The sequence below is a fragment of the Stomoxys calcitrans genome, chromosome 1 (genome assembly GCF_963082655.1).
Source record: "Stomoxys calcitrans chromosome 1, idStoCalc2.1, whole genome shotgun sequence".
Taxonomy (NCBI): domain Eukaryota; kingdom Metazoa; phylum Arthropoda; class Insecta; order Diptera; family Muscidae; genus Stomoxys; species Stomoxys calcitrans.
Genome location: NC_081552.1, coordinates 198,191,275 through 198,218,492, shown reverse-complemented (window position 1 = coordinate 198,218,492; position 27,218 = coordinate 198,191,275). Strand labels below are relative to the sequence as shown.

General features: G+C 39.0%; 2 protein-coding genes across 14 annotated transcripts in view; both read left to right on the top strand.

The window, feature by feature from the left end:
* The window catches only part of LOC106087000 (LIM and SH3 domain protein Lasp), a 423,009-nt gene that overhangs the window by 294,003 nt on the left and 101,788 nt on the right, over positions 1–27,218 (top strand). The window lies entirely within an intron of this gene.
* Positions 25,303–26,634, top strand: LOC106087007 (odorant receptor 59a-like). Its single transcript, XM_013251878.2, has 2 exons — positions 25,303–26,061; positions 26,137–26,634. Exons 1-2 carry the CDS (start codon positions 25,322–25,324, stop codon positions 26,543–26,545), a joined length of 1,149 nt encoding a protein of 382 aa, XP_013107332.2. The 5' UTR covers positions 25,303–25,321; the 3' UTR covers positions 26,546–26,634.

Here is a 27,218-nt window from a genome sequence, read left to right as displayed (position 1 = left end):
AATAAGGATACCAAATTTCTGTTTCGGAGTTAATTTAAACAAACTAAATTTCGCTTAAATCGCCCCATCCATCTCGACAAGGGGAGGGTCCGCCCATAAAGTTTGGACGTAAGATCTACTTCTGTCTCTTAATTTTGGTGGTAGATTGGAGTAGCCAAACCGTTTGCCCCGAAAGTGGAAATCAGATTCATACTCTGCTCCCAAAATCCACATTAGACCTACATATTGCTATAGTCGGTATATATGTGTGGCTTAGGGGAAGTTTAGGCGAGGCGTTCCTGAAATACTTGGCCATAAAACAGATATCAGATTTGAGCCCCTTATTGTCATAATCTTTAAGGAGTATCTAGTGTGGGGCGGAGGTGTTTTATTGCACAGTTTATATTTAGATATATACTAGCTGGACAGGGCCCGCTCAGCTGCGCCTTCTTTCACTCGCTTACGGTTAGGAAATAAGTCCTGTTGGTGGTGCTCGTGCGGCCTTTCATATATTTCAGCTCAAATGTGGATATCATGTTGGTGATCTACTCCCAAATACCTTTCATTTGAGCCTTATATTGCTATGGTAGGTAAATATGTGCGGTATGGGGGTAAATATGTATGGTATTTGGGGGTAAGGTGGACCCCCATATATCAAATTCATACTTAAGTCCTAAATACCTTTGTGGTGGTGGTTTGGAGTAGCGAAACCCTTTGCCCCGAAAGTGGAAATCAGATTCATACTCTACTCCCAAAATCCGCATTGGAGCTACATATTGCTATATTCGGTATATATATGTCGTTAAGGGAAAATTCACCGTAGCGCAGAGGTTAGCATGTCCGCCTATGACGCTGAACGCCTGGGTTCGAATCCAGGCGAGACCATCAGAAAAAATTTTCAACGGTGGTTTTCCCCTCCTAAGGCTGGCAACATTTGTGAGGTACTATGCCATGTAAAACTTCTCTCCAAAGAGGTGTCGTAGGCCGTTCGGACTCGGCTATAAGAAGGAGGTCCCTTATCATTAAGCTTAAACTTGAAGCGAACTGCACTCAGTGATATGTGAGAAGTATGCCCCTGTTCCTTAGTGAAATGTTCATGGTCAAAATTTGCTGATTTTTTTTTTGTATTGGTTATCTACAATCAAAATCATATTTCAAAGCTAGCACCTGGGATAACACATTTTGTAAGATACGTAGGGCCTCCTGTGTCTATCCCAATTTGAGAGTTAAAAGTGTACCATCCTACCAAAGACCTTTTATTGCTGTTTTGTTCTATCCTCATCGGCCTTAATTTATTCGCCCTTATTCCTGATGTCGAAGGCGAAAATCGACAGCGATCGTAGTCGAAGGCGAATTTCACATTTCATTGTATTCTGTAACTTATTAGCCTTCGACAGTTTGATAATAGAAAAATATTGTGGTAAATAAAAAAATAATATTAAAGTAGGTTCCATAATCTTTCGACTAGGTTGAAAGGAGGGTGCATATATTAATCAGCCCCATGCCAATATTCTTTTTTCTATAGACATTTTTTGTATGTATATCTATTTTTCTATGGCAAAGATTGGCATTTAAACCCCGTCTTGGGTGGAAAATTTAAAAAATAATACCGCAAACAAACGCAACGAAATTCCTATACTTCATTTTTCTTTATTCAAAAAATCGATAGGTTGTCATAACAAAGATAATTTTGACCACTCTGCCCTCTCTCAGTTCATGTTGGCGCCATCTACTGACTTTTTTCAATTGAATCAACTAAATCCAATTGAATACAGGCAGTAGATGGGCTAATTTAAATGTTAGTGCTACTCGCTTGGGGCGGATCCGAATGTGGTGGTTGTCTATAATTGACTATATGACTATTTATCGAATAGTCATCCTTTAGTCTTTTTTTAAATCTAATCAAATTTTAAACGATTTTCTGTGGTAAAGAGCTAATTTGCCTGTCTTTATATTTGGTGCGGTGACGATAGTTTTTACTATTAAACCATGTCAAACAAAAAAAAAATATTGCCCAGCATCACGTCTTTGGTCTTGTCTATCGATGAGCTTAATATGGTTGCAACCTTACCGTTAAGGTTTGCAACTCCTGCTATTTTTGTGGCTATGGCAACCTTCATTTATTTGTGTCCCCACACATTAATTAAATCACACAATATCCTGTTAGCTCATTATGAGTGATCGACTGTATTGGGGTGAGGTGGTCCGTTAGATATGATATGAGCAGAATGCAGATATCAGATTAGCAGTCCACAACCTTATACCTGTAATTTAACCTCAAATTAATTGGTGTATGCAGCTGTTTGGTGGAGGGCGTCTATAGGAGGGTTGTATGCCACACCCCATCTGCCACTTGAGCCCAAATTTCAATGACGCACTCTAATCAAAAAAATGTATCACTTGATTCCCCATTGGAATCGATTTTTTGAGGTAGAGCACCACCTAGTTGTGTCCAAAACGATTAATATCATATTCGTAATCTGCCCTCAATTGCTTTCATTTGAGTTTCATCAAGCTATGATCGAGTAATATTCCATTCCAATTTGGGGGCTTATCGGGGCGACCATCAATTACTTGGACCTCATTTTTTATGTCATATTCGTAGTCAACTCCCGAATACCTTACATTTGAGTCTTATATTGATTTGTTTGTCCAACATGTTTTATTTGGAGTAATTTTTGGATTTGGGCGACCTCTTGGATACTTGAATCCAAATGTTTATACCATATTCGTTACTCTTCAATATCTTTTATTTGATACCCCTATTGTTCCTAACGGTCAACTTTTGATTTTGGGTGGGGCTTTTGGGGTAACAGGGGAGGGTCCGCCCCCTTCCAATATCAATAAATTATATAGCCTATACCTCCTTCCTGACCATATTCGTAATCTACTCCCTAATATCCTTCATTCGAGTCCCATATAGTCATTATCGTCCAATAAATCTATTTTAGAGGTTTTTGGGGTCGGGGCGGCGCCCTAGTTATTTGGATCCAATTTCTAATATGAAATTCGTATTCTACTGCTGAATACCTTTCATTTGAGTCCCATATTGCCTCGATCGGTTCACTTTTATTTTTGGGTCGTATATTTGAGGTAAGGGGAAAAATATATAGCCTATTGTTCCTTCCAGACCACTCCCCACAATTTTGAAAAATTTCAACAAAATCAGTTCAGCCGTTTTAGAGTCTATACGGAACAAATGAATTTACAAACCCACAAACAAATATAAATTCATTTTTAAATATGCCCAGCAAAAACTCTCATTATCAAATAACCAGAAAGGTAAGCTCATTCAAAAACTAATAACTACTTATTTTTGGGCATCGTTTCTAACTACTTTTACATGGAGGAAAGTCCTTCCGCACAAGCATACCAATAGTTCAAAAATAAGCTCTTATGCCCATGCATACAAGTTGTCAAAAAATAATGACATATTATCTTAGTTGAACGTTGCTAAAAAATAATTACTTAGACTCAAATATGTTCGCGCCTTTCCCCACCACCACATTCTCAATGCTTAGTTTCTTTAAAGAAGACAAATTTTATTGTATATGAATAATTCAAATTATAAATGAAATTAAAACTTTACCCTCATCGCACCCGAGAGTTGAACCAAGATCCTTCCGTTTTCAAAGCAGACGCTCTACGCATTCATGCACATACCTATTGTTTGAATAAGACACTATTTTCTCCTTTCAATTCTAACACATGGAAGTGAAATAAGTAGTTTTGTGGCACTGCGTTCGCATCAGAAGATTTACAATACAAAAGTTCCCGAGTTCGAATCTCGGCCCATCTAAATGATTTTTAATATTTTTATTGCTTTAAAATTACAGCCATAACACGCGGAACAATCAACGGATTTGTGGGGAGGTAGAAAACATCAAAAATATATTTATATCCTCCACCATAGGATGGGGGTATACTTATTTCGTCATTCTGTTTGTAACTCCTCGAAATATGCGTCTAAGACCCCATAAAGTATATATATTATTGATCGTCGTGACATTTTCAGTCGAACTAGCCATGTCCGTCCGTCCGTCTGTCGAAAGCACGCTAAATTTTGAAGGAAATTTTGCACAAATTCTTCCTATAAGTGTAGGTCGGTTGGGAATGTAAATAGGCCAAATCGGTCCATGTTTTGATATAGCTGCCATATACGATCTTGGTTCTTGACTTCTTGAGCCTCTAGAGGGCACAATTCTCGTCTGATTCCCAGGGCCTTCAACATACGTGTGCAATATGGTCAGAATTGATCTATAGCACCCATATAAACCGATCTCTCGATTTTGCTTCTTGAGCCCCGAATCGGTCTATAACTTGTTATAGCACCTCCTCCGTCCGTATTCATTATTCTTTGTTTGCCTAAAAACAGATACTGCGCAAAGAACTCGCCAGATGCGTCTATGGTGGAGGGTATATAAGATTCGGCCCGGCCGAACTTAGCACGCTCTTACTTGTTTATATAAATAACGACACAGTATTTCTCTCCTAGTGCTACTTAGTCTTGTGGCTTTGCGGCAAGTCACTCGGACTCGCCAATAAAATGGAGGTCCCTTATCATTGAGCTTAACCTTGTAAGGGACAGCACTCGTGGGTATGAGATAATTTTGCCCGCAGTTTCTTAATGGCATTTTTAACCAATACAAAGGTTATAATAAGGATTTTTTTCTATTGTTACAAATAAGTGCTTATTCTTGAGCTTCATCGAATATTGTAGGTAATGACATTTGTACTACCTGTAACACAGATGGTATTCCTGTTGATAACTCGTTATACTTTAGCGGGTAGTAAATATAAGGATAATGAGTTATCCATTATTTTACATGCCAAATATAATGACAGGTACTTACCAAGTTTTTGCTGGGTATAAGATAGATATCATAAAAGTTGGTCTTCTGATTTCACGATTTGAGCCGGTTTGAAAAGACCTAATGGTTGCCCAATCTCATAGATTGTTGGATGATTAGACCAAAACTTCGAATTGAAGACACATTTATGCTCTCTACAACATTTTTTTGCAATATTTCCCCATTTAAATATTTCGTTTTACTATTGTCAGATTGTTGGAATCGTTATTTCTTTAACCGTTGTTCAAATTCTCTTCATACTTCAGTCATTTTGTCAAGAGTTTCTCCTCGTTTGTGTATAGGTATTTGCTGTGAGCTGTTATAAATGTTTATCATTTCGTTTTGACCATGAATGATGATGATGGAATGCCGCTGCTAGGATGATACCATCGTAAATAATGGCGTAAATGTGACGACAAATGTGTTCCATTTTAGCTTATCTTATCAAATGTATGATGGGGTGCTGGTTGATGGTTGCACAAGTATGAATTACATCCAAACTATTGTTCTATTGAAACTGCTGCTTATCAGTGATTATGATATAAGGAAATATGCATAGATACACATGCATACGATGCTGATTTCACAAACTTCACTTTCGCATATCAATTGACTGATAACATTTTGAGCCATAAATGCAAAGATTATTAGACGAGATATACTTCTAGTTTTACGGTTGAATGTTCCTTGAGGGAATTGCAATTAAATTTATGAATGTTATAAAGAGGGTTTATAGGGGCGAGAAGAACATAAAATTATCTCATTTAACTTAAATCGTATAAAATACTGCTTACAAATATAGTCATAGACACCAGAATGTTGGAATAACGTGATAAGGTTAGGTTTAAGTGGCTGTCTGTATTCAGAGAAACCCTCAAGGAAGTTAGAACATAAAATGTAACTCGTTCTGCAATACAGTAAGGAACACAGACACACCGCAGATATTCTGAAGTTTCCTTCTCGACGTCCTTCTAGCTTACTTGCAACCTTCAGTCTATCAGCATATTTTCCCATCAGACAGTTAACTGTCTTGACAGACACAATGACTGAGATCTCTGTTCTTACCTACAACAGCAAAACCAGTGTGGAACACACACCGCAGATGTTCTGAAGTTTCCTCCTCGACGTCCTTCTAGCTTCTGCAAAAGGGATTACTTGCATATTTTCTCATCAGACAGTCTTAACTGTCTTGACAGCAAAACAAGTCCAAATTGGGCCACCTTATTATGGAGTGTTCACAACCCGCAATTTGTGACCATCCGCCATTCTTTGCTCTTATACTAAAGATTTAGCTTACATGTCGCCAGAGGCAAACTCACTGCTAACACTTCCATGAAATGTTTAAGGTAATTTCTAGTACTGCAATCTTGTCCGTTCTACAATTCGCTGGTATATCTCTAATGCTGTCGACATTTGTGAGGCACTTTGCCATGTGAAAACTTCTTCCCAAAGAGGTGTGGCTCTGCGGCACGCCGTTCGGACTCGACTATAAAAAGGAGATCCCTTATCAATGTGCTTAAAATTTAATCGGACCGCACTCATTGATTTGTGAGAAGTTTGGAACTGTTCCTTAACGGAATGTTCATGGGCAAATTTGCATTTGCATTGATCTCCGCTTGATACACAATACAGTGGTCGGATAACCTTATCGATAACCAGTCCTAGATTTTCATAGTATACCCCAAAGCCCATATGATCGTCTAGTTTGGATCCATCCGTATAGAAGTATACGTACATTTTATACCAATGATATAGCTTTTGTTGTTGTTGTAGCAGTGTGTTGTACACTGAGGCGGCAGCCCTTGCCGATGAAGGACTTCATCGGGTCAATGCGGTACGTACAACCGGCTTTTGTTGAAGCAGTGCATTGCGTTCTATCTTTCGTCGGCCTGCTTCTGTTGAATATCAAGATGCAGGAACTTTACAATTAAGGTGAGATGTCCAGAGGAATCTGACTGCGAAGGTGAATAGGTTGCACTCAGGGCACACAACCTGCACGTTGACATCAATCCTTGATCTGTTGTGACACCGTAGGTAACTTGAATCTCCTGTTGAAAAGAATAACGACTTAGATGGATCTACACCTATACCACTTTCGTCCACCCACTTGAACCATGAGGTTGAAGGTGGGAATATATCCGGCATTCCGACGGAAAATGGCGGATTGCCTAGGTGTAAACAGTATACCTATGTCAAGAAAATCGGTGGACACCATCCTGTTTCAGGATGTGTATAGAGCCGAGACAACTTGCAATGCTCAGGCGTACACGTTTGCGGTTTGCATTAACATCGCAAGGAATTTTTAAAAATGTAAAGACCAATGCCTAGTATACCAGGCTCATAGGGACCGAATAAGCTGTATGCGAAAACTTAGATGGATACGTTTTGGGTTTCATAAAATAAGTGTAAAGGAGTAAAGAGGCGCAGACACACCACTGGTGGCATTTTGTCATCAGAAATCTTTAGATGTGAGGGCTTCAAAATTTTTATGGACCTGGGCGGATGTTTTCAGATGGCTTATTAAATAATCGATATCAAATTTCGAGCAAATATGTTCAAACTGTACTAACTACGGTTGACAAATGACAAAATTGCTGCAAATTACCGAGAATATGACATATATATATATATATATATATATATACATATATACATATATATATATATATATATATATATATATATATATATATATATATAATATATATATATATATATATATATATATATATATATATATATATATATATATATATATAAATCATTGAATTTTATTACCAAAATCAGTGTTCGGTTCGAAATGTGTTCAAATTTTGACAAATTTTGTTCAGCGATGAGGCTCATTTCTGGTTGAATGGCTACGTAAATAACACACATTTCGAACCGAACACTGATTTTGGTAATAAAATTCAATGATTTGCAAGCGTTGCTCGTTAGTAAGTCTATTCATGATGAAATGTCAAAGCATACTGAGCATCTTTCTCTTTGACACCATGTCTGAAATCCCACGTGATCTGTCAAATACTAATGCATGAAAATCCTAACCTCAAAAAAATCCCCCTTTATATATATATATATATATATATATATATATATATATATATATATATATATATATATATATATATATATATATATATATATATATATATATATATATATATATATATATATATATATATATATATATATATATATATATATATATATATATATATATATATATATATATATATATATATATATATATATATATATATATATATAATATATATATATATATATATATATATATATATATATATATATATATATATATATATATATATATATATATATATATATATATATATATATATATATATATATATATATATATATATATATATATATATATATATATATATATATATATATATATATATATATATATATATATATATATATATATATATATATATATATATATATATATATATATATATATATATATATATATATATATAAAGGGGGATTTTTTTGAGGTTAGGATTTTCATGCATTAGTATTTGACAGATCACGTGGGATTTCAGACATGGTGTCAAAGAGAAAGATGCTCAGTATGCTTTGACATTTCATCATGAATAGACTTACTAACGAGCAACGCTTGCAAATCATTGAATTTTATTACCAAAATCAGTGTTCGGTTCGAAATGTGTGTTATTTACGTAGCCATTCAACCAGAAATGAGCCTCATCGCTGAACAAAATTTGTCAAAATTTGAACACATTTCGAACCGAACACTGATTTTGGTAATAAAATTCAATGATTTATATATATATATATATATATATATATATATATATATGAGCGCTATATCTAATTTTGAACCGATTTCGACAAACTTCTCAGACATTGTAATGACTGTCGAGGAAAGAGTTGTTCAAAATTTTGGCGAGATACGCTTGTAGTGGCTCTAGGAGTAAAAATCAGGCGATATACATATATGACAGCTATATCTAAATCTGGGCCGATTTCTATGAAATTCACCGTTAAAGTCGAGAGTCATAACAAAATCCTTCCTGCTTAATTTCGAGAGAATCGGTTGACAAATTAGATCACTTTACTGCAATATTTCTCAAAATCGGACGAACATATATATGGGATCTATATCTAACTCTGAACCGATTTCCATGATATTCGCTAGTAATATTGGGAGTCAAGAGAAAATCCTTCCTTCCATAAAAAGGGCATTAATTGTCCGATGTCGCCGAAATTTGGGACAGTGCGTTGTGTTAAGCCCTTTGACATCTTTCTTCAATTTGGCCCAGATCGGTCCGGGTTTAATATAGCTGCCATATAGACCGATCTCTCGATTTTAGGTTTTGGGCTCATTTATTGTCCGAAGTCGCTGAAATTTGGGGCAGTGAGTTAAATGATGCCCCTCGACATACTTCTGTAATTTGGCCTAGATCGATCAAGATTTACATATAGCAGCCATATAGACCGATCTCTTGATTTAGGATTTTGGGCCCATAAAAAGCGCATTTATTGTCCGCTGTCGCCGAAAATTGAGACAGTGAGTTGTGTTAGACCCTTCAACATTCTTCTTCAATTTGGCTCAGATCAGTCCAGATTTGGATATAGCTGCCATATAGACCGATCACTTGATTTAAGGTTTTGGGCCCATAAAATGCGCATTTATTGTCCGATTTGAGACAGTGAGTTGTGTTAGGCTCTTCGACATTTTTCTAAAACTTGCCACAAATAGGTCCAGATTTGGATATAGCTGCTATGTAGACTGATATAACGATTTAAAGTCTTGGCCCCATAAAAGGCTTATTCATAATCCGATTTCACTGAAATTTAGGCTTTTCAACATCCTTGTCGTTAGGCTTTTCGACATCCGTGTCGTATATGGTTCAAATCGGTTTATTTTTAGATATAGCTACTTAAAAGACCAATATTTTGTTATACACAACTGAACGATGACTTGTTAGTATTTGGTCCAAATCGGAACATATTTCGTTATAGCTGCTATGGGGCATAAGGTAAGCATTTTTAACCGGATTTTGATGAAAGGTGGTTTACATATATACCCGAGGTGGTGGGTATCCAAAGTTCGGCCCGGCCGAACTTAACGCCTTTTTACTTGTTTTAGTTATTGAATTGGTAACACTTCATGTCAGCTTCCCTGTAGATTTGCATCTATTAAACATCTGACTTCTATAAAATTTTAAGTAGGGATTTACATGATTAGCTCCTGTATTTATGCCAAGTATGGTACCCACATGTTTAAATGTGGTCATAATACCCAACAGATTTCCCTTATATGTCTAATTTTGCATGCAGTCCCTGTTTAAGTTAAGGGCGAAAGTAAATGTCCTTTACACCAAACTTGTTTCGACTTATTGTGGACATAGTTTGTCGATTTAGCCCATTGACTTCTATACATACACTCTTTCAAAAGCGTATTGTCGAAATAACATGAAAACAAGAACATCAGCATTGCTTGCACCTTTTGGTTGAACTTTTAACCGCCAGTACGGAACACTCTGCACCATAATGAAATGTCAAACCGCACAATGTAATAACAATAGATTTATTTTAATTTAACAATGGTGAACTGACTGTTGGCCACACGCGTGAGTAATATCCTGGTATTCCTGCCCCATTTTATCTCTGCAGGATGTAACATTAGATTGCAGCTTTAGAAACAATAGAGTTGCAGTGATGTTGGCAACTGAACTGGATACTTTTCAATAGGGTGCAGATAGTTTGGGGGCAGAGAGAGAGAGAGTCATTTCCTTTGTTAGCCATGATTGAAAATTTACATAAACAAGACTGCAATGGTATCGCTAAACAATATTTTGCATTGAATACTTTATGCACTGCAAATTGCAGTTTAAGAGTGCGTTTTTTTATGCACTGAAATCACTTTTCACTACTAAAAACATGTTTCATTTATCCTTTAAATCCTGCTTTATTTAAAGCAATTTCGTTTAATTTTTTCTTCTGGTTACTGTCATTCTAAATACTTTAAACTTTCCATTTTGATAAATCATGAATTTTTCAAATGCGGAGTTTTTTGTCCGCAATTTTCTATTTCAAATCAATATATTTTCACTCACTTTACTCGCATGTGTCGAGAACAACTGCTATTGGATTTCATAGTCAGCTTACTTCCATTGAAAATGTTGCTGTAAGTGGTATTATAAAATCAAGCTATTTTTGGTTTTTATGTTTCAAGTCAATTTTAATGCAAAAGAGGAGCAGTGGGACAAATTCTAGAAATTTCTTTCAATTATAGAGTAAAATGTCTAAAACCTGGTGGACCACGAATACTATTTTCTATAGAAAGTTATCGTACTACAGAATCGATTTATTGATTTTCTTAAAAATATGTGCATTATCATATCTATTCACCCCTTGAAGGTAGACCGAACACACAGACTACGAGGAGACTATATAAGGATGGAAAAACCAAGATGCACTCAAACTGGGGCCTTTGCAGGGAGTCCCTAAACCCTCATGGGTCTGCTTTTGCGAGATGGAGGAAGTAAATGAGTTCCCCATGTTCTGCAGTTTGCTCTCTAAGGATCCGAAAACCCTGGAGAGCACTTTAAGAGATGATGGAATCTGGAGAGAGTCTCGATTCCATCATCGCTCGAGCTTCTGGCTGCTATGCACTTCCCTGGGTGCTAGGATGCAGTCTATGGTTCAATATAGCCGAATGGCATCAATGTCCTCTCCAATGTAACATAGTGCGCAGTCACGGTTCGGACTTCTGCAGGGTGCACGATGACGAGGAAGTGTTGAAGGCGGTCGATCACCTTTTGTGTCACTTCTCCGCAATTCCGAGGAGAAGACACAGAATGGTGAAAAATAGTTGAAAATCTGAAGCTCTCTAGGTGGCACTGGCTCTTAATTAAATACTGAGTACCAATGATACTCGAGATGACAAGGCGAGTTGTTGGCGCCAATGGTCAACGTCTGTTCCCAGGTTAGAAGCGGCTGGAGGCGACCGTCGTATATAGGAGCAAGCGGCTCGCCACTAACCCACCAGTAACCCGCCCCCGGAAAACTATGAGAACTACTATGAGAAACAAAAAAAAAATGTTCACCATGAACATTCCACTAAGGAACAGGAGCAAACTGCTCACATATCAATGAGTGCAGTGCCGATTCAAGTTTAAGCTCAATGATATGTGGCCTCCTTTTAATAGCCGAGTCCGAACGGAGTGCCGCAGTGCGACACCTCTTTGGGAGAAGTTTTACATGACATAGTACCTCCCAAATGTAGCCAGCATTAGGAGGGGAAAACCACCGCTGAACATTTTTTTCTGATGGTCTCGTGAGGATTCGAACACAGACTATGAGAAACAAAGGAATAGTAAAAAACGGACCCCCCAACATTGGCGACCCACGCAAACGAAACAAGGACCATGATTTGCGGATCTGCACCTGGAATGTCCGCACTCTCTATAGAGAAGGTGCAGTATACACGCTGGCGGATGTATTAGATAAGTACAAGGCAGATATTACCGTCTTACGGGAAGTGCGATGGACTGGGAATGGCAGCACTACAACACCAAACGGTGACGAACTATACTATAGCTGCCATAACACGAGGCATGAATTTGGCTGTAGTCGGAGACTTAAACGCCTTGTCTCAAGCTTTACTCCGGTGGATGAGAGGTTAGCCACAATCCGCATAAAAGCCAAATTCTTTAACATCAGCCTTATTTGTGCCCATGTCCCGACGAAAGACAAGGACGAGCAGACCAAGAATATTTTCTACGAGCGCCTAGAGAGAGAATATGACTGCCCCGCCAATGATATTAAAATCGTTCTGGCAGATTTTAATACAAAGATAGAGAAGGAAGACATTTTTGGTCCAACAGTCGGAAAGTTTAGCCTCCACGAGATAACGTCCAGTAATGGGATAGGCTGGGATGGCTGATAGATTTCGACGCAGCAAAAAACATGGTAGTTAGCATCACCAGATTTTAACATAAAAATATTCACAAAGCCACATGGCTGTCAACCGATCAAAACACGAGGAACCAAATTGATCACGTTGTGATAGATGGAAGGCATTCATCCAGCGTGTTAGATGTACCATCGATCCGTGGAGCGAATATAAATTCGGATCAGTACCTGGTTGCAGCAAAGGTTCGCTCCCGTTTGAACATGGCGAGGAAAGTACGATCTGACACTGCACGGAGCTGGACATTGAAAAGCTGCAGACACAACAGATGGCAGCGGGGGGAAATCTATGCAAGTGCAGCTCAATGGATTGGGATTGGGGCGTACTACATGTTGACACACACGGCTGCCTTCATTCTTTGCTCGTTTATTCAATTGCTGCTTGCAATCATTCAGTCATGTACTCGTATGCTTCGTTATCACGGTATTTTTCTCTCTTTCTCTCTCTCTCTCTCACTCTTACGCTCTCTCTTTCTGCCTTCCTAATGCTGCACTGCACCGATGGCGATTCTTGCCTTGTTTACTTTCGGCTTTACGATTGTGGCATCGAAAGAGGAAGGAAAACTATGCAGTGAAGTTGCAGCAACATAAGAATGTCGGCCACTACCTACAGCAGCAGTAGCAGCAATAGTAGCAACAATATGTTGCAGTTGTGGAAAGTTAATGCAATTGTGCCATTAAGAAGGGAATAAACTATGAATCGTACACTGTGAAAAAATCTAGAACAGATGGTTTTTCAAAATTTTCTGAGAAAATAGTTTAGGTTAGGTTAGGATAGGTTCAAGTGGCAGTCTGCCATCAGACTCACATAATCGTTTTCGTCCATTGTGAGACCACAGGGACAGGAGAAAAAAGACGCCTTGAAGTTGCTAACATTCTACAGTCTCTACAGTCTCTCAGCATGTTTTCCGATCAGAATGTGACCTGTAATGACTGACACTATGACTGAGACGTCTGTTCTAGCCAATGACAGCAAAGCGGTAGACCTCTTCGATTCCTCAACAATTCCCTGGTATAACTCTGTGGCCTGGCAACCAGAACAGGTAAATATTTAACTGTCTACTCATCTCATTGAGAGATCTGCGACACTCGAGGGCGGTTTTTCAATTCATCAAAATGTTTGTCAAGGATTTGATTGCTGCCTGTCAGTTTAAGAAGATATTTTCCCAATCGTAGCCATTTCACCACTTCTTTAATTATAAGGATCTCCGCTAGCTTCATACTGCAGTATTCGATATGATCTTCTCAATATAACCCGTCCTTGTTCTTCAGAGTACACCCCAGGGCCCACGTGGTCGCCTAGTTTGGAATCATCTATGTAACTTCTATTACCAGGGATATTGTTGTTCCAATGGGTTCTATGAGAATAGTGGTACAGTACTTTTTTTCAAAAAGCGGCTGAAGTTGCAGCAACAATGTGTAATCCACACTGCCTGGAACATTGGTCATAATACAGTTTCCTTAGCTGTTGCATGACCAAAGAGAAAGCTCCCTAAGCTTCACAACCATGGTCGCAGCAATTTATCTAACCACAATGTCTAGAGGCATAAGGTGTAGCATTAAATTCAGTGCATTAGAAGGTGCCACAGTGCGGCTGCACAAACAAGTCATCCTTTGCACTCGGTTGAGTATTGAACAGTAGGTGGACTTTTGAAGCACCGTCCACCAGACCACCACACAATATAGTATTGCCGGCATGGGATAGCTGTGAGCACCACGCAGGCTGGATCATTAGGGTCCAATTTGTGTGGTGTTCATTGCTGCAACAAGAAGCTTAGCTGCGAGCTACAGGGTGCGTCCCTGGGTTCCGGATAGTGGAATGCTCCATACGGAGTAGCTGCAACAGCAGTCGTGGACAATCCACGATATCGAGCGGAGATTCGAAGTGAGAGGCCGGGCGGCACCGGGTCTTACACAAATACTGAGTTCCTGTGATGCACAATATGACGAGTTATTAGCGCCTTAAATTAACCAAAGGCCACTCTGTACATACGGCAATTGGTCCTTTGGACTGGAACGAGCTTGCTGACCTACAGTAGTTTGAAGAAAATCGCCACCTCCAAATGAGAATGTGACTACGAACGCAACAACAACACCATATAGCATTATAGGTCTGACAACTGCAGTATACACCCAATGCATGACACTCGGTCTAAATCCCCAATTGTTGCCAATAGTTCTGTTGCAGGTGTATAGAGCAAGAATTGCCTTCCTTGCCCTTTCGAAAATGTTGGATTTGAAGTTCAATTTCGTGTCCAGCCAAACACCCAGGTATTTTGCGCTTTCTGTAAATGGAATAGTCCCTCCTCCCAAGGAGACAAGGAGCTTCCTGAAGTATATCTTTATAAGTGCTGGGAAACTTTTCCCTTACCGCAATTGCCACGTCATCAGCATACTTTTACACCTTTTACTTCCAGAGACAATAATATATTGTTAATGGCTATATTCCAAAGTAGAGGGGACAGTACACCTTCTTGAGGTTTTCCTCTTTTTAGATCCACAGATCCCAAACCTGCCGTAATGCATCTTTGAGTAAGTAAGTTATTACTTAAACTTTCTTACGGTGGATTTGATGCCTAGAAACTTCAACTCCTTCACGATTGACATCGGTTTTAGATTATTAAAAGCACCTTCAATATCAAGAACTGCTATCATTGTATATTCCTTGACAGCGAGAGAACCCTCTATGTAGCCGACTAGGTCATGAAGGGCTGTTTCAGTGGATTTGCCTTTACTATATACATGCTGCTACCGCGACAGGCGATCTCCAGGGATCTTTGCCCTACGGCGTTTCTACCGGTGATACATCATCAGGGCCTAGCGACTAAAGGGAGTCTAAACTTCTAATCGCCCAAAGGATTTTCGACTCAGGCACAGTTTCCCCAATATCCTCCAAAGAATGCGTACCAATGACAACTTCTTCTAGAACCATATTGTCCATTGAAGAGTTTCCTGGGAAATGTGTATTAACGAGTAGTTCTTCTGTTTCTTTACTAGACATTGTCCGTAATAGTAATAGAGGCCACAGATGTATCCTCCACGGAGCTGCAGAATGCCAACCAGAATTTGTTCTGAGCCTTTTGTCAGCTCGTCCTTATATATTTTCTTAGCCCACTTTTATGGAAGTCCCACTTTCGCCCTCTTGTAGAGTTTTCTGCAGTGCTTCCTTAGATTAACCAGTTTTGGGGTCCACCATGGCGGTAGCTGTTTGCCTGCCCCCTGGCTTGGCATTAGTATATGCTGACACAAGCGAGTCGTTCAGGGCCTTCGTGATGCGCTTGACCATTATGTCTATGTCATCCGCAGTTTCCACTTCCTTTGCTGGTCTAGAAGGGATACACGTGCAGAATGTTTAAATTTGCAAAATTTGCCCATGAACATTCTACTAAGGAACAGGGGCAAATTTCTCAAATATCAATGAGTGCAGTGATAAGGGGCCTCCTTTTTTTAGTCGAGTGCGAACGGCGTGCCACAGTGCGGCACCTTTTGGAGATAAGTTTTACATGGCATAGTACCTCACAAATATTGCCAGCATTTTTGGTCCCACCAGGATTCTAACCAAGGCTTTTAGCGTCATAGGTGGACATGCGTACCTCTGCGCTACGGTGCCCTCCGCGAAACACGTAAAGAATGTTTACATTTGCAAAATTTGCCCATGAACATTCCACTAAGGAACAGTGGCAAACGATGATTTCTTCAAGGCTAAAACTAATGAAGCAAAGATAGAGAAGCTGTGGTCATCCAACAATACCCGCTTGCATATTCTTCCGCTTATATCTTCCGATACAAAAGTAATAAACGTCGGTTTATTCCCTTTATTTCAAATCGCCAGATTTCAATATATGCAATAAGCAGATCACCCCTTTCGTTTATATCCGAGCTTCCCCATACCTGGGGATGTGCATTAGCATCACTTCCTACAATGAGCCTCTTTTTCCCCTGAGAAGCGGGTTATACCATCGACCTAAGGCTAGCAGAACTTAGGAAAAAGAAATACAGAAAATTTCTAAATCGAATCTAATTTGAAAGAAATTTTTTTTTGATTTCAACATCAGATTTGTACTTTTTTCCCATATTCATTTGAGTCCCATATTGTCCAAATCGGTCTACATATCTGTTTGTAGAGTTTTTGGGGTAGAAAGTTTCGCACGTTGTGTGAACTACAATATTTTTTCAACTTTTCTGTTTTTGGGTTATCGCAACTTCAATACTTTGTCTTTTCTATACTCTTGCAAGACGATGGCAGAAACTTTTAAGCGCATAGTACACGTATGTATGTAAATTAATTTTTTTGTTATTTTTCCCAATGTATGAGGACATTTATGCACTATTGGTATGTTTTCAAACATACTTTCTTAGGTATCCATCCATCCATTGACTGAAGAAATATTCATACAAATATATGCCATACATGGAACATTTTCATAAGGGGTTATATGTTTGCATATGAATGTGCAGTGTGCAGACTAACTGAGTGCCTGACAGTCTGATGTGCAAATGTATTTATCACATCGTTGACAATGTCACTTGAAAAGCCTACTTGAATGAAATCGAGTTTTTTGTCTCTACAGCACTGGAGTTCTTTTGCCGGCGGCCTGGCTGAAAAGCCGGCCGGCCCCAGCTCCCTTTTTGTTCGTTCCCTCCTTTCACTGAGTGTGGGGAAATGCAGCTGTAGTGTTATAATGCGATATTTTACCTCGTTATCTTATGTGATTTATTTTGTTTTGTTCAACCTTATTTATATGAGAGACTTGTGGAATATTGGTGTTAATTTGCAAAAATATTATATTTGCCCATTGCATTTTCTCGGGCAGTGACGAAACGACAAAAGTATTGCAAAATGACTTGTCCCTCCTATGTTCGTTAGCTCGGCCTGTCTGTGTGTGTGTGTTGCTACAGTTTGAATGCCTTAGGCCCCATTTATAAATGAATGTTTAAGTACCATAATTGTGACATCAGAATCAGAACAATGCTAAAGGCCTTACTAATGAGTCAAAGCAGCAATTAAATATGAAATATTCTCATTAGCACAGATAAAAGCCAATAAGTTGAACACAAAACTATACAATTACCAAAATGTTTGCTATAGCATTTATTTGTGAAATTGAAAGAACTAACATAACAAATGTAGTGTAGAATTTAAAAGCCATGATTATTAAAGGCCAATTTTTGCTCATAACATAAAGAGTAAAATAAGGCTGTATGTAAGCTTATATCTTATCAAATTCTCGTTTATTATTTTGACTGAAAATATGTTTGAAAATTGCAAGAGCACATTGCTAAATCCACTTGATATGAATAGAACACCGTATAAAAATATCCTTAGTTTAATAATGGTTTATATTTTAATATTTTACAAACGTATTAGGCTGTAATTTGTAGGAAGAAGTCTTCAGCTGCTGATTTTCATGTGTGTTTGCGGTTGCCATAACAAAAACCAAGCAATTGGTAAAATATACTAACAACGGACAGCGTTGAATTTGGTGTGTTTTTAAAATCAATCGAAATTCCATGTAGAACATGTAAAAAACATATCAACCTATTAACGCCTGACCCTCAATTCCTTAGTCGGACTTTGATGAAATTTCAAACATTCATCTATATAAGTATTGTAATAAAAAAAAATTCAAAAAAAAGAAGAAGCAAAATCGGGAGATAGGTTTATATGGGAGCTGTATCAAGCTATTGATCGGTTCAAACCATACTAGACACGTATGTTGAAGGTCATGAGAGAAGCAGTTGTACAAAAGTTCTGCCAAATCGGATGAGAATTGCGCCCTCTAGAGGCTCAATAAGTCAAAATCCCAGATCGGTTTATATGGCAGCTATATCTGGTTATGTTCCGATTTGCACCATACTTAGCACGATTGTTGGAAGACATAACAAAACAACTCATGCAAAATTTCAGCCAAATCGGATGAGAATTGCGCGCTCTATTGGCGGTTTATATGACAGCTATACCAGATTATGAACCGATTTAACAAAGTTGTTGGAAGTGATACCAAAACACCTCATGCAAAATTTCACTCAAATCGGAGAAGAATTGCGCCCTCTAGAGACTGAAGAAGTCAAGACCCAAGATCGGTTTATATGGCAGCTCTATCAAAACATTGACCGATTTAAACCGTACTCAGCGTAGTTATTGGAAATGATACCAAAACAGCACGTGCAAAATTTCATTCCAATCGGATTAAAAAATGGCGCCCTCTAGAGGCTCAAGAAGTCAAGAACCAAAATCGGTTTATATGGCAGCTATATCAAAACATGAACCGATTTGCCCCATTTACAATCCCAACCGACCTACACTAATAAAAAGTATTCGTGCAGAATTTCAAGCGGCTAGCTTTACTCCTTCGAATGTTAGTGTGCTCTCGACAGACAGACGGAAGGACATGGCTAGATCGACTTAAAATGACATGACGATCAAGAATATATATATCTACTTTATGGGGTCTTAGATGCATATTTCGAGGTGTTACAAACAGAATGACGAAATTAGTATACCCCATCCTATGGTGGAGGGTATATAAAAGAAAAGATTTGCTCTGCTATTAAAGCGATATCAATATATGGTCCGGTTTGGACCACAATTAAAGTATATGTTGGAGACCTGTGTAAAATGCCAGCCAATTCGAATAAGAATTGCGCCCTTTGGGGGCTCAAGAAGTAAAATAGAGAGATTGATTTATATGGGAGCTGTATCAGGCTATAGACCGATTCAGACATAATAAACATGTATATTGATGGTCATGAGAGGATCCGTCATACAAAATTTCAGGTAAATCGGATAATAATTGCGACCTCTAGAGGCTCAAGAAGTCAAGATCCCAGATCGGTTTATATGGCAGCTATATCAGGTTATGAACCGAGTTGAACCTTATTTGACACAGTTGTTGAAAGTAAGAATAAGATAAGTCATGCAAAATTTCATTCCAATCGGATAAGAATTGCGCCATACAAACCGATCTTGGCTCTTGACTTCTTGAGCCTCTAGAGGGCGCAATACTCGTCCGATTTTACTGAAATTTTGCACGTGATGTTTTGCTATCACTTCCAATAACTGTGAGTATGATTTAAAATCGGTACATAATCTGATATAGCTGCCATATAAACCGATCTGCGATCTTGACTTCTTGAGCCTCTAGAGGGCGCAATTCTCATCCGATTTGGAAGAAATTTTGTACAATGGCTTCTATCATGACCTTCGGTCAATCGATCAATAGCTTGATACAGCTCCCATATAAACCGAACAAGGCACAATTCTTATCCGAATGAACTGAAATATTTCACAATAGCATATTCGACTCGACAAATGCGATCCATGGTGGAGGGTATAAAAGATTCGGCCCGGCCGAACTTAGCACACTCTTTCTTGTTTTTATTTTTGTCGTACAGTCCGTTTTTTTAAACATTTTAGTTTCCCATTTTTGTTCCATGGAAAATTTGTTTAAGGTCTCTTTCTTTAGCACAATTTTCACTTGACTTACTTTAACACTTATTTTTTTTCACTTTATTCCATATCAAATTGCTATATGATAACTAGGATAATATTTGTCAATATTATACCCATTGGAAATGGTAAAAAGTCTCGTTATCTCTGTGGCAAGCCCAGAACACTTCAGTCATTGTTATAGCCGCCAAGATGGAGGATATTTTGCTGCACAATTTGGAGCACAGTAGCAGAGTAGGCGCCAGGCCAAAACCCCGAAAAATGTAATAAAATATAATAGAGAAAAAAGCAAGCTGTAAACTGAGGTTACATTGCCATTCATTCTCATTCTCGTTCTCATTCACATCGCAACAAATTCAACAATTTCATAATGATATGATTTGTTGCTTTAAATGTATGGCCCTTGCCATGGCGGCGATTCATACTATTGTAACATTTATCTACCAGTATTTGGCTGGAATCCAATATTTTGCTGTCGATGACACTAAATGTAACATACTGGCTTATGGGAATTATTTAAATCATTGTCTGGATTCTTGGTGGCATTTTCTTTAACTAAAAAGACAGCGGGTTGTTTAAAAATTTTTGAAAATTTTGGCTCTCAAACACATGATATCTTTGGTAATGTAGTGAAAATAATGGATAAAATAATTTAAATGTTCAATGAAAGGAAGAATAAAAACGCTACCTCCTCGTAAGGTCCGCCTTTTAGTTGTGAACAACCATTTACTTTACTGCTTACAGTTTTTACTGCATACATTTCTAGATGTCACTTGAGGTGTGAGACTGTTATCTCAAAAACTTTGAAAGAAAACTTTTAATTACCATGTGCTATAAATTTCACAGCTTGTTTTAAACACTTCATATGTAATTATAAACACATTATTTTGGAAAAAGTTTTTTAGTGCAACGCTTTTATTATATAAAAGCAATTAAACTGTTAACGCCTATTGGTCCTATAATTATAAATATTAAGCTTTGTGTGATTCAGCGCAAAATAACGTAAAGGGCAAAGTTAATATTTTTCTAAGTGAGCGTAAGCGTGAGAGCAGAGGCAACGGAAGACATGATGAGGCTTTTGATGAAAACCCATTTTCCATAGGATACGAAGGGACTCACGAAGACACCGGAATCTTGGAATAATGACGTTGATCGAAGGTTAATAATTATGGTAAAGTTATGGTGAAGGTATCCTTGAGGAGCTTCAAACCATTTAAGTCACCCAGACCTGATAGAATATTTCCGGCGTTACTACAGAAAGAGGCAGACTATCTGACGCCTCGTCTGGCCAAAATTTTCACAGCGTGCATAGGATTTTTATATCCTCCGAAAGCCTGGCAGGAGGCAAGGGCTGTGTTTACCCCCAAGCCCGGCAAGGCAAGTAATGCGACACCAAAGGTCTACAGACCCATAAGCCTTACGTCCTTTCTACTCAAAACCATGGAATGTATTGTGTACACCATGATAAAGAATATGACATCCAGCGAACTGCTCGAATACAAACAGCATGCCTATGTCAAGGGAAGGTCGGTGGAGAGTGCCCTCCATGAGGTTGTGCATAAAATAGAAGAATCCTTCAATGCCAAAACGTACACACTGGCGGTATGCATTGACATCGAGGGGGCTTTTAACAATGTGCGGACCGACACACTGATCCAATCTTTAGAACAGTACCGGGTGGACCCGGTCCTTAGAGACTGGATAAACCATATGCTAAGGAACAGGTGGATAAATAAATAAAGTGCTCCCGGGGCACGCCACATGGGGACATTTTATCGCCGCTCCTATGGGTGACCACCATAAATGACCTATTACGGATGCTGACTGAGGAGGGATTTGAAGCCGTCTGCAACGCAGACCATCTTAAAATACTTCTAAGGGGTAAGGATCCGAACGAGCTATGCAGAAGGAACGAAAGGGTCTAGCATATGGCATATGACTGGGCTAGTCCCAGAGGTCTTTTCACGAGGAACAAGAAGACGATTTCGATATCTGACAAGGTCAAATACTTAGGTGTGATCGTGGACAGGAAACTGAATTGGAAGTGTCATATCAGGAGCGTACTGAGAAGGCTCACAGATGTTGGGCACTATGTAGACGGGCTCGAAATGGGGCCTGAATCCGAGGATAGTCCACTGGCTCTACTGGAGCGTGATTAGACCAATACTTACTTACGCCTTAGTAGTTTGGTGGACTGCTATGGAGAAATAGTGCAACATAAGGACCATACAACAAGTTCAGAAAACATGTTGTCTTGGCATAGGCAAAGCAACGAGGACCACGCCCACTAGGGCACTGGAGACTATTCTAGATATCCGACCCATTGACATACAGATTAAATGTGAGGCAACCACTGCGGCCATGAGACTTAAGGCGATGGGAGAATGGAATGGAATAGGAAACCTGAAAGGACGGGAAGAGGTTTCCGATCGGATACCTGGGATGAACCTTGAGGTCGAGTGCGAAGCACTGCTGCCATCGGCACAGTCTTGGATTGACGGAACCCCAGTATTGCCATCTGGAAGATCATGTTACACGGATGGATCAAAGCTAGAGGACAGAGTGGGCCTAGAGGTTTACAATGAGAACCCAGGGACTGAGATCTGTTTTAGACCGCCTGACCATAATATGGTCCTGCAGATGGAGATGGGGGCGATCACGGAAAGGGTGAAGTGGTGTGGTTTTCACGTGAGGACGTCGAGTATGGACATTTTTACGGACAGTAAAATTGCCATAAGGGCAATAACAACCAGGACGGTAAGGTCACGAACAGTCCTGGAGTGTAAGAAGGATATTAACGCCTTCTCTGATGATGGCAAAATCAGCATCGTTTCGATGCCGGGCCATAACGGAGTATGGGGAAATGAAAGGGCAGACGATTTGGCGATGAAGGCCAGAGGCCTTTGGGGTCGACGCAGTCTGAGTTAATGGCGTGGGCGATGAATGCGCATGCAACCTTGTGGAACAGCGAAACGGTCCGTAGGACGGCGAAAAACCTTTGAGGGGAACCAGATCGTGAGAAGATGAGGCTATTACTGAAAGAAAGTAAGAAGGAGGTCAGTATAGCTATTGGTATCATAACGGGACCCATAGGACTACGAGCTCACTTATGTAAAATCGGTGCGGCAAGTGATAGAATGTGTAGGGCATGCGGGGAAGATGATGAGACGTTGGAGCATTTCCTTTGTCATTGCCCGGCTTTCGCGTCCAACAGATACCGGTACATAGGTGCAGACACAATATCAGACATGAACCAACTGAGGGGAGTAGTATTGAAAACAATTAAGGATTTTGTAAGTAGCACGGAATTCCTAACTTAAATTTTTCTTTTCAGAGGTTACTTTCTAGTTTTTAGAGCGCCGATTACTGGCTTAGGTGTATGTCCATAGTGGCATGGGCGGATTAATATCTGCACCCTCTTTTCAACCTAAACTAACCTATCATTGAGCTTAAACTTGAATCGGTCTGCACTCATTGATATGTGAGAAGTTTGACCCTGTTCCTTTATGGAATGTTCATAGATAAAATTTACATTGGGTGATATTTTGTACAACGGCTTCTCCCATGACCTTCAACATACGTGTCAAATATGGTCTGAATCGGTCTATAACCTAATACAGCTCCCCTATAAAACGATCTCCCTATTTTACTTTTTGAGCCCCTTAAGGGCGAAATCCTTATTCGATTTGGCTGAAATTTTTCACAATAATTTGCACTGTGGTCTCCAACATTCAATTCAATTAGCATATCAATTCTTTTCTTTTGCCCTTTGTTTGTCTAAAAAGAGATATCGGGAAAGAACTCGACAAATGCGATCCATGGTGGGGGGTTTATAACATTCAGCCCGGCTGAACTTAGCACGCTTTTACTTGTTAATTTTTTATCAATTTTTATACCCTCCACCATAGGATTAGGGGTATACTAATCGTCGTCGTTCTGTTTGTAACACTTTGAAATATGCGCCTAAGACCCCATAAAGTATATATATTCTTGATCGTCATGACATTTTAAGTCGATGTCGCTATGTGCGTCCGTCTGTCGGTCCGTCCGTCTGGGTCTTGACTTCTTGAGCCTCTAAAGGGCGCATTTCTCGTCCAATTTGATTGAACGTGTTGTTTTGGTATCACTTGTTGCACGTGTTGTTTTGGTATCACTTCCAACAACTGTGCTAAGTAAGATTTAAATCGGTTCATAACCTGATATTGCTGCCATATAAAACGATCTTAGATCTTGACTTTTTCACCTTTGCACGTGGTGTTTTGGTGTCATTTCCAACCACTGTGCTTAATACGATTTAAATCGGTTAGTAACCTGGTATTGCTGCCATATAAACTGATCTTGGATCTTGACTTCTTGAGTTGCTAGAGGACGAAATTCTCATCCGATTTGGCTGAAATTTTGCACGAGGTGTTTTGTTATGACTTTCAACATTTGTGCTTAGTATGGCGCAAATCGGTACATAACCTGATGTTGCTGCCATATAAATCGATCAGGGATCTTGACCTCTTGAGCCTCTAGAGCCTCTAGAGGGCGCTGTTATTATCCAATTTGGCTGAAATTTTTTTTACAACGACTTCTCCCATGACCTTCAGCATACATGTGAAATATGGTCTGAATCGATCTATAGCTAGATGCAGTTCCCATATAAACCGATTTCCAATTTAGCTTCTTGAGCCCCTACTAGGTGCAATTCTTATCCGAATGGAATGAAATACTACACAATGACTTCTACATGCTTAGCATTCAATTCATTTATGATCCGAATCCGACTATAACTTGATATATCTCCAATAGCATAACAGTTCTTATTCATTATTCTTTGCTTGCCTTAAAAAAATATGCCACGCAAAGAACTCGACAAATGCTATCCATGGTGGAGGGTATATAAGATTCGGCCAGGCCGAACTTTACACGCTCTTACTTGTTTTTGTAATTTTTGGCTTTTGGACGTTGTCTTGGTTTGCTATATAGCAGTCGCTACAATGCACCGCTTGGCTGAGCTATAAATTGCACAAACAAAAATGATTAGAAACACAGTATATTTTAAAAATTTAATAGGAGCAACGCAAACACCATGTCCTCGGAGTTAAACACTAAAACGCTGTTCAGTGCCCATTTTCTTTGTTGGCGCATCTTGGGCATGTTACCACCCAAAAACAGTTATCGGCCACTATATCTTTTGTACTCGTTGGTCATTAACCTTGCCGTAACTGTGGGTTATCCTCTGCATCTGATCTGGGGCCTCTTCACCAGCACTACCATGTATGAGGTAATACAAAATATGGCCATCACCTTAACCTGTACGGTGTGCGCCATGAAAACCTTGGCCATTTGGTGGCGTTTTAATAAAGTCTTTGTGATGTTTGAAATAATACGACGTCAAGATGAGCGTTTAACTTTGCCGCATGACATCCGCTATATGAGGAGAGAAGTTTATCCGCATGTAAGGCGTATCATTTTATTGTTTTCCATATTGTGTTCCTTTATTGGGGCCTCAGGTGAATTATCGGTTTTGGTAGCTGGCTTGTTGGGTGATTGGAAATTAATGTACCAGGCCTATTTTCCCTTTGATGTTTATGCCAAAACTCGCAACTATATAGTGGCTCATATATATCAGTTTGTGGGAATCTCCTATATGATACTACAAAATGTGGTCAATGATACCTTTGGGGCTGCACATTTGGCTTTGCTGGGTGGACATGTGCGTATGCTGTGCATGAGGGTGTCCAATATTGGTCATGATGTCACGAAAACAAAAAAAGAGAATAATCGTGAGTTATTGGAGTGCATTCAGGACCACAAGGATCTGATGGAGTAAGTTTGGGATATTTAATAAAAATAATTTAGTGCTGGTAATATCATATTTCTCTCTTTTTATTTACCATTGAGATATCGTCGCCAGCTTGAGGAAGTCGTTTCGGTCTATATGTTCTTTCAAATTCTAGTGGCCGGTGCCAACATGTGCGTTTCTTTGGTCTTTATCATACTCTTTGTTGATGACATTTTCACCCTGGCCTACTACATGTCGTATTTCGTGTCCATGGTCTTTGAAATACTGCCCAGTTGCTACTATGGCACCTTGCTGGAGGACGAGTTTCAAAATCTTGCCTATGCCCTATTCTCATGCAATTGGCCTGATCAAAGCGTTGAGTTTAGGAAAAATCTTCGCATAGTCGCTGAACAGGCCTCACGCAGGATGTTCGTTACCGCCTGGCTATTTCGCATCAATAATAATGCTTTCATCATTGCCTGTAAAAATAGCTATACTCTATTTGCCCTTGTGATGAATCTGAAGTAAATTACGTCCAAGAGAAAAAAGTCATCAAACATCATTTAAACAAGGATGCGAAGAAGGCGAAATTACTAAGTTTTTATGATATTGACTAATCTTCACCTCATTCACTTTGTAAACGCAAATAAGGAATTTCTCTAAATCGAATAGTTTAAATAAATAAATTATGTGTGTTAAAATCGCCTATGGATAAAATTTTCTTTTAATTAATGAATTAATTTAATGAATAAAGTTTTACGTTGTGGTCTACTTTCTGTTATAATTCTCCAGAGTGCATGCCTGGGCCACCGTAGCGCAGAGGTTAGCATGTCCGCCTATGACGCTGAACGCCTGGGTTCGAGAGTCCCTGGCGAGATCATCAGAAAAAATGGCAACATTTGCGAGATACTATGCCATGTAAAACTTCTCTCCAAAGAGGTGTCGCCCTGCGGCATGCCGTTCGGACTCTAGAGGAGGCCCTTTATCATTGAGCTTAAAACTTGAATCGGACTGCACTCATTGATATGTGAGAAGTGTGCCCCTGTTCCTTAGTGGAATGTTCATGGGCAAAATTTGCATTTGTATGCCTCGGAGCGTCGATGATGGCATTTCAATATTTGCCAGCCCAATATAAAGGGTGATTTTTAAAGAGCTATAGAAAATTAAAAAAAATTCAAAAAAGTTTATTTGAATCTATTGT

Excerpts from the sequence above, each read along its gene's own strand:
- LOC106087007 (XM_013251878.2), top strand. The coding sequence starts at position 25,322 with ATGTCCTCGGAGTTAAACACTAAAACGCTGTTCAGTGCCCATTTTCTT. Across the intron at positions 26,062-26,136 it reads GACCACAAGGATCTGATGGA|ATATCGTCGCCAGCTTGAGG; the intron begins GTAAGTTTGGGA and ends TTTACCATTGAG.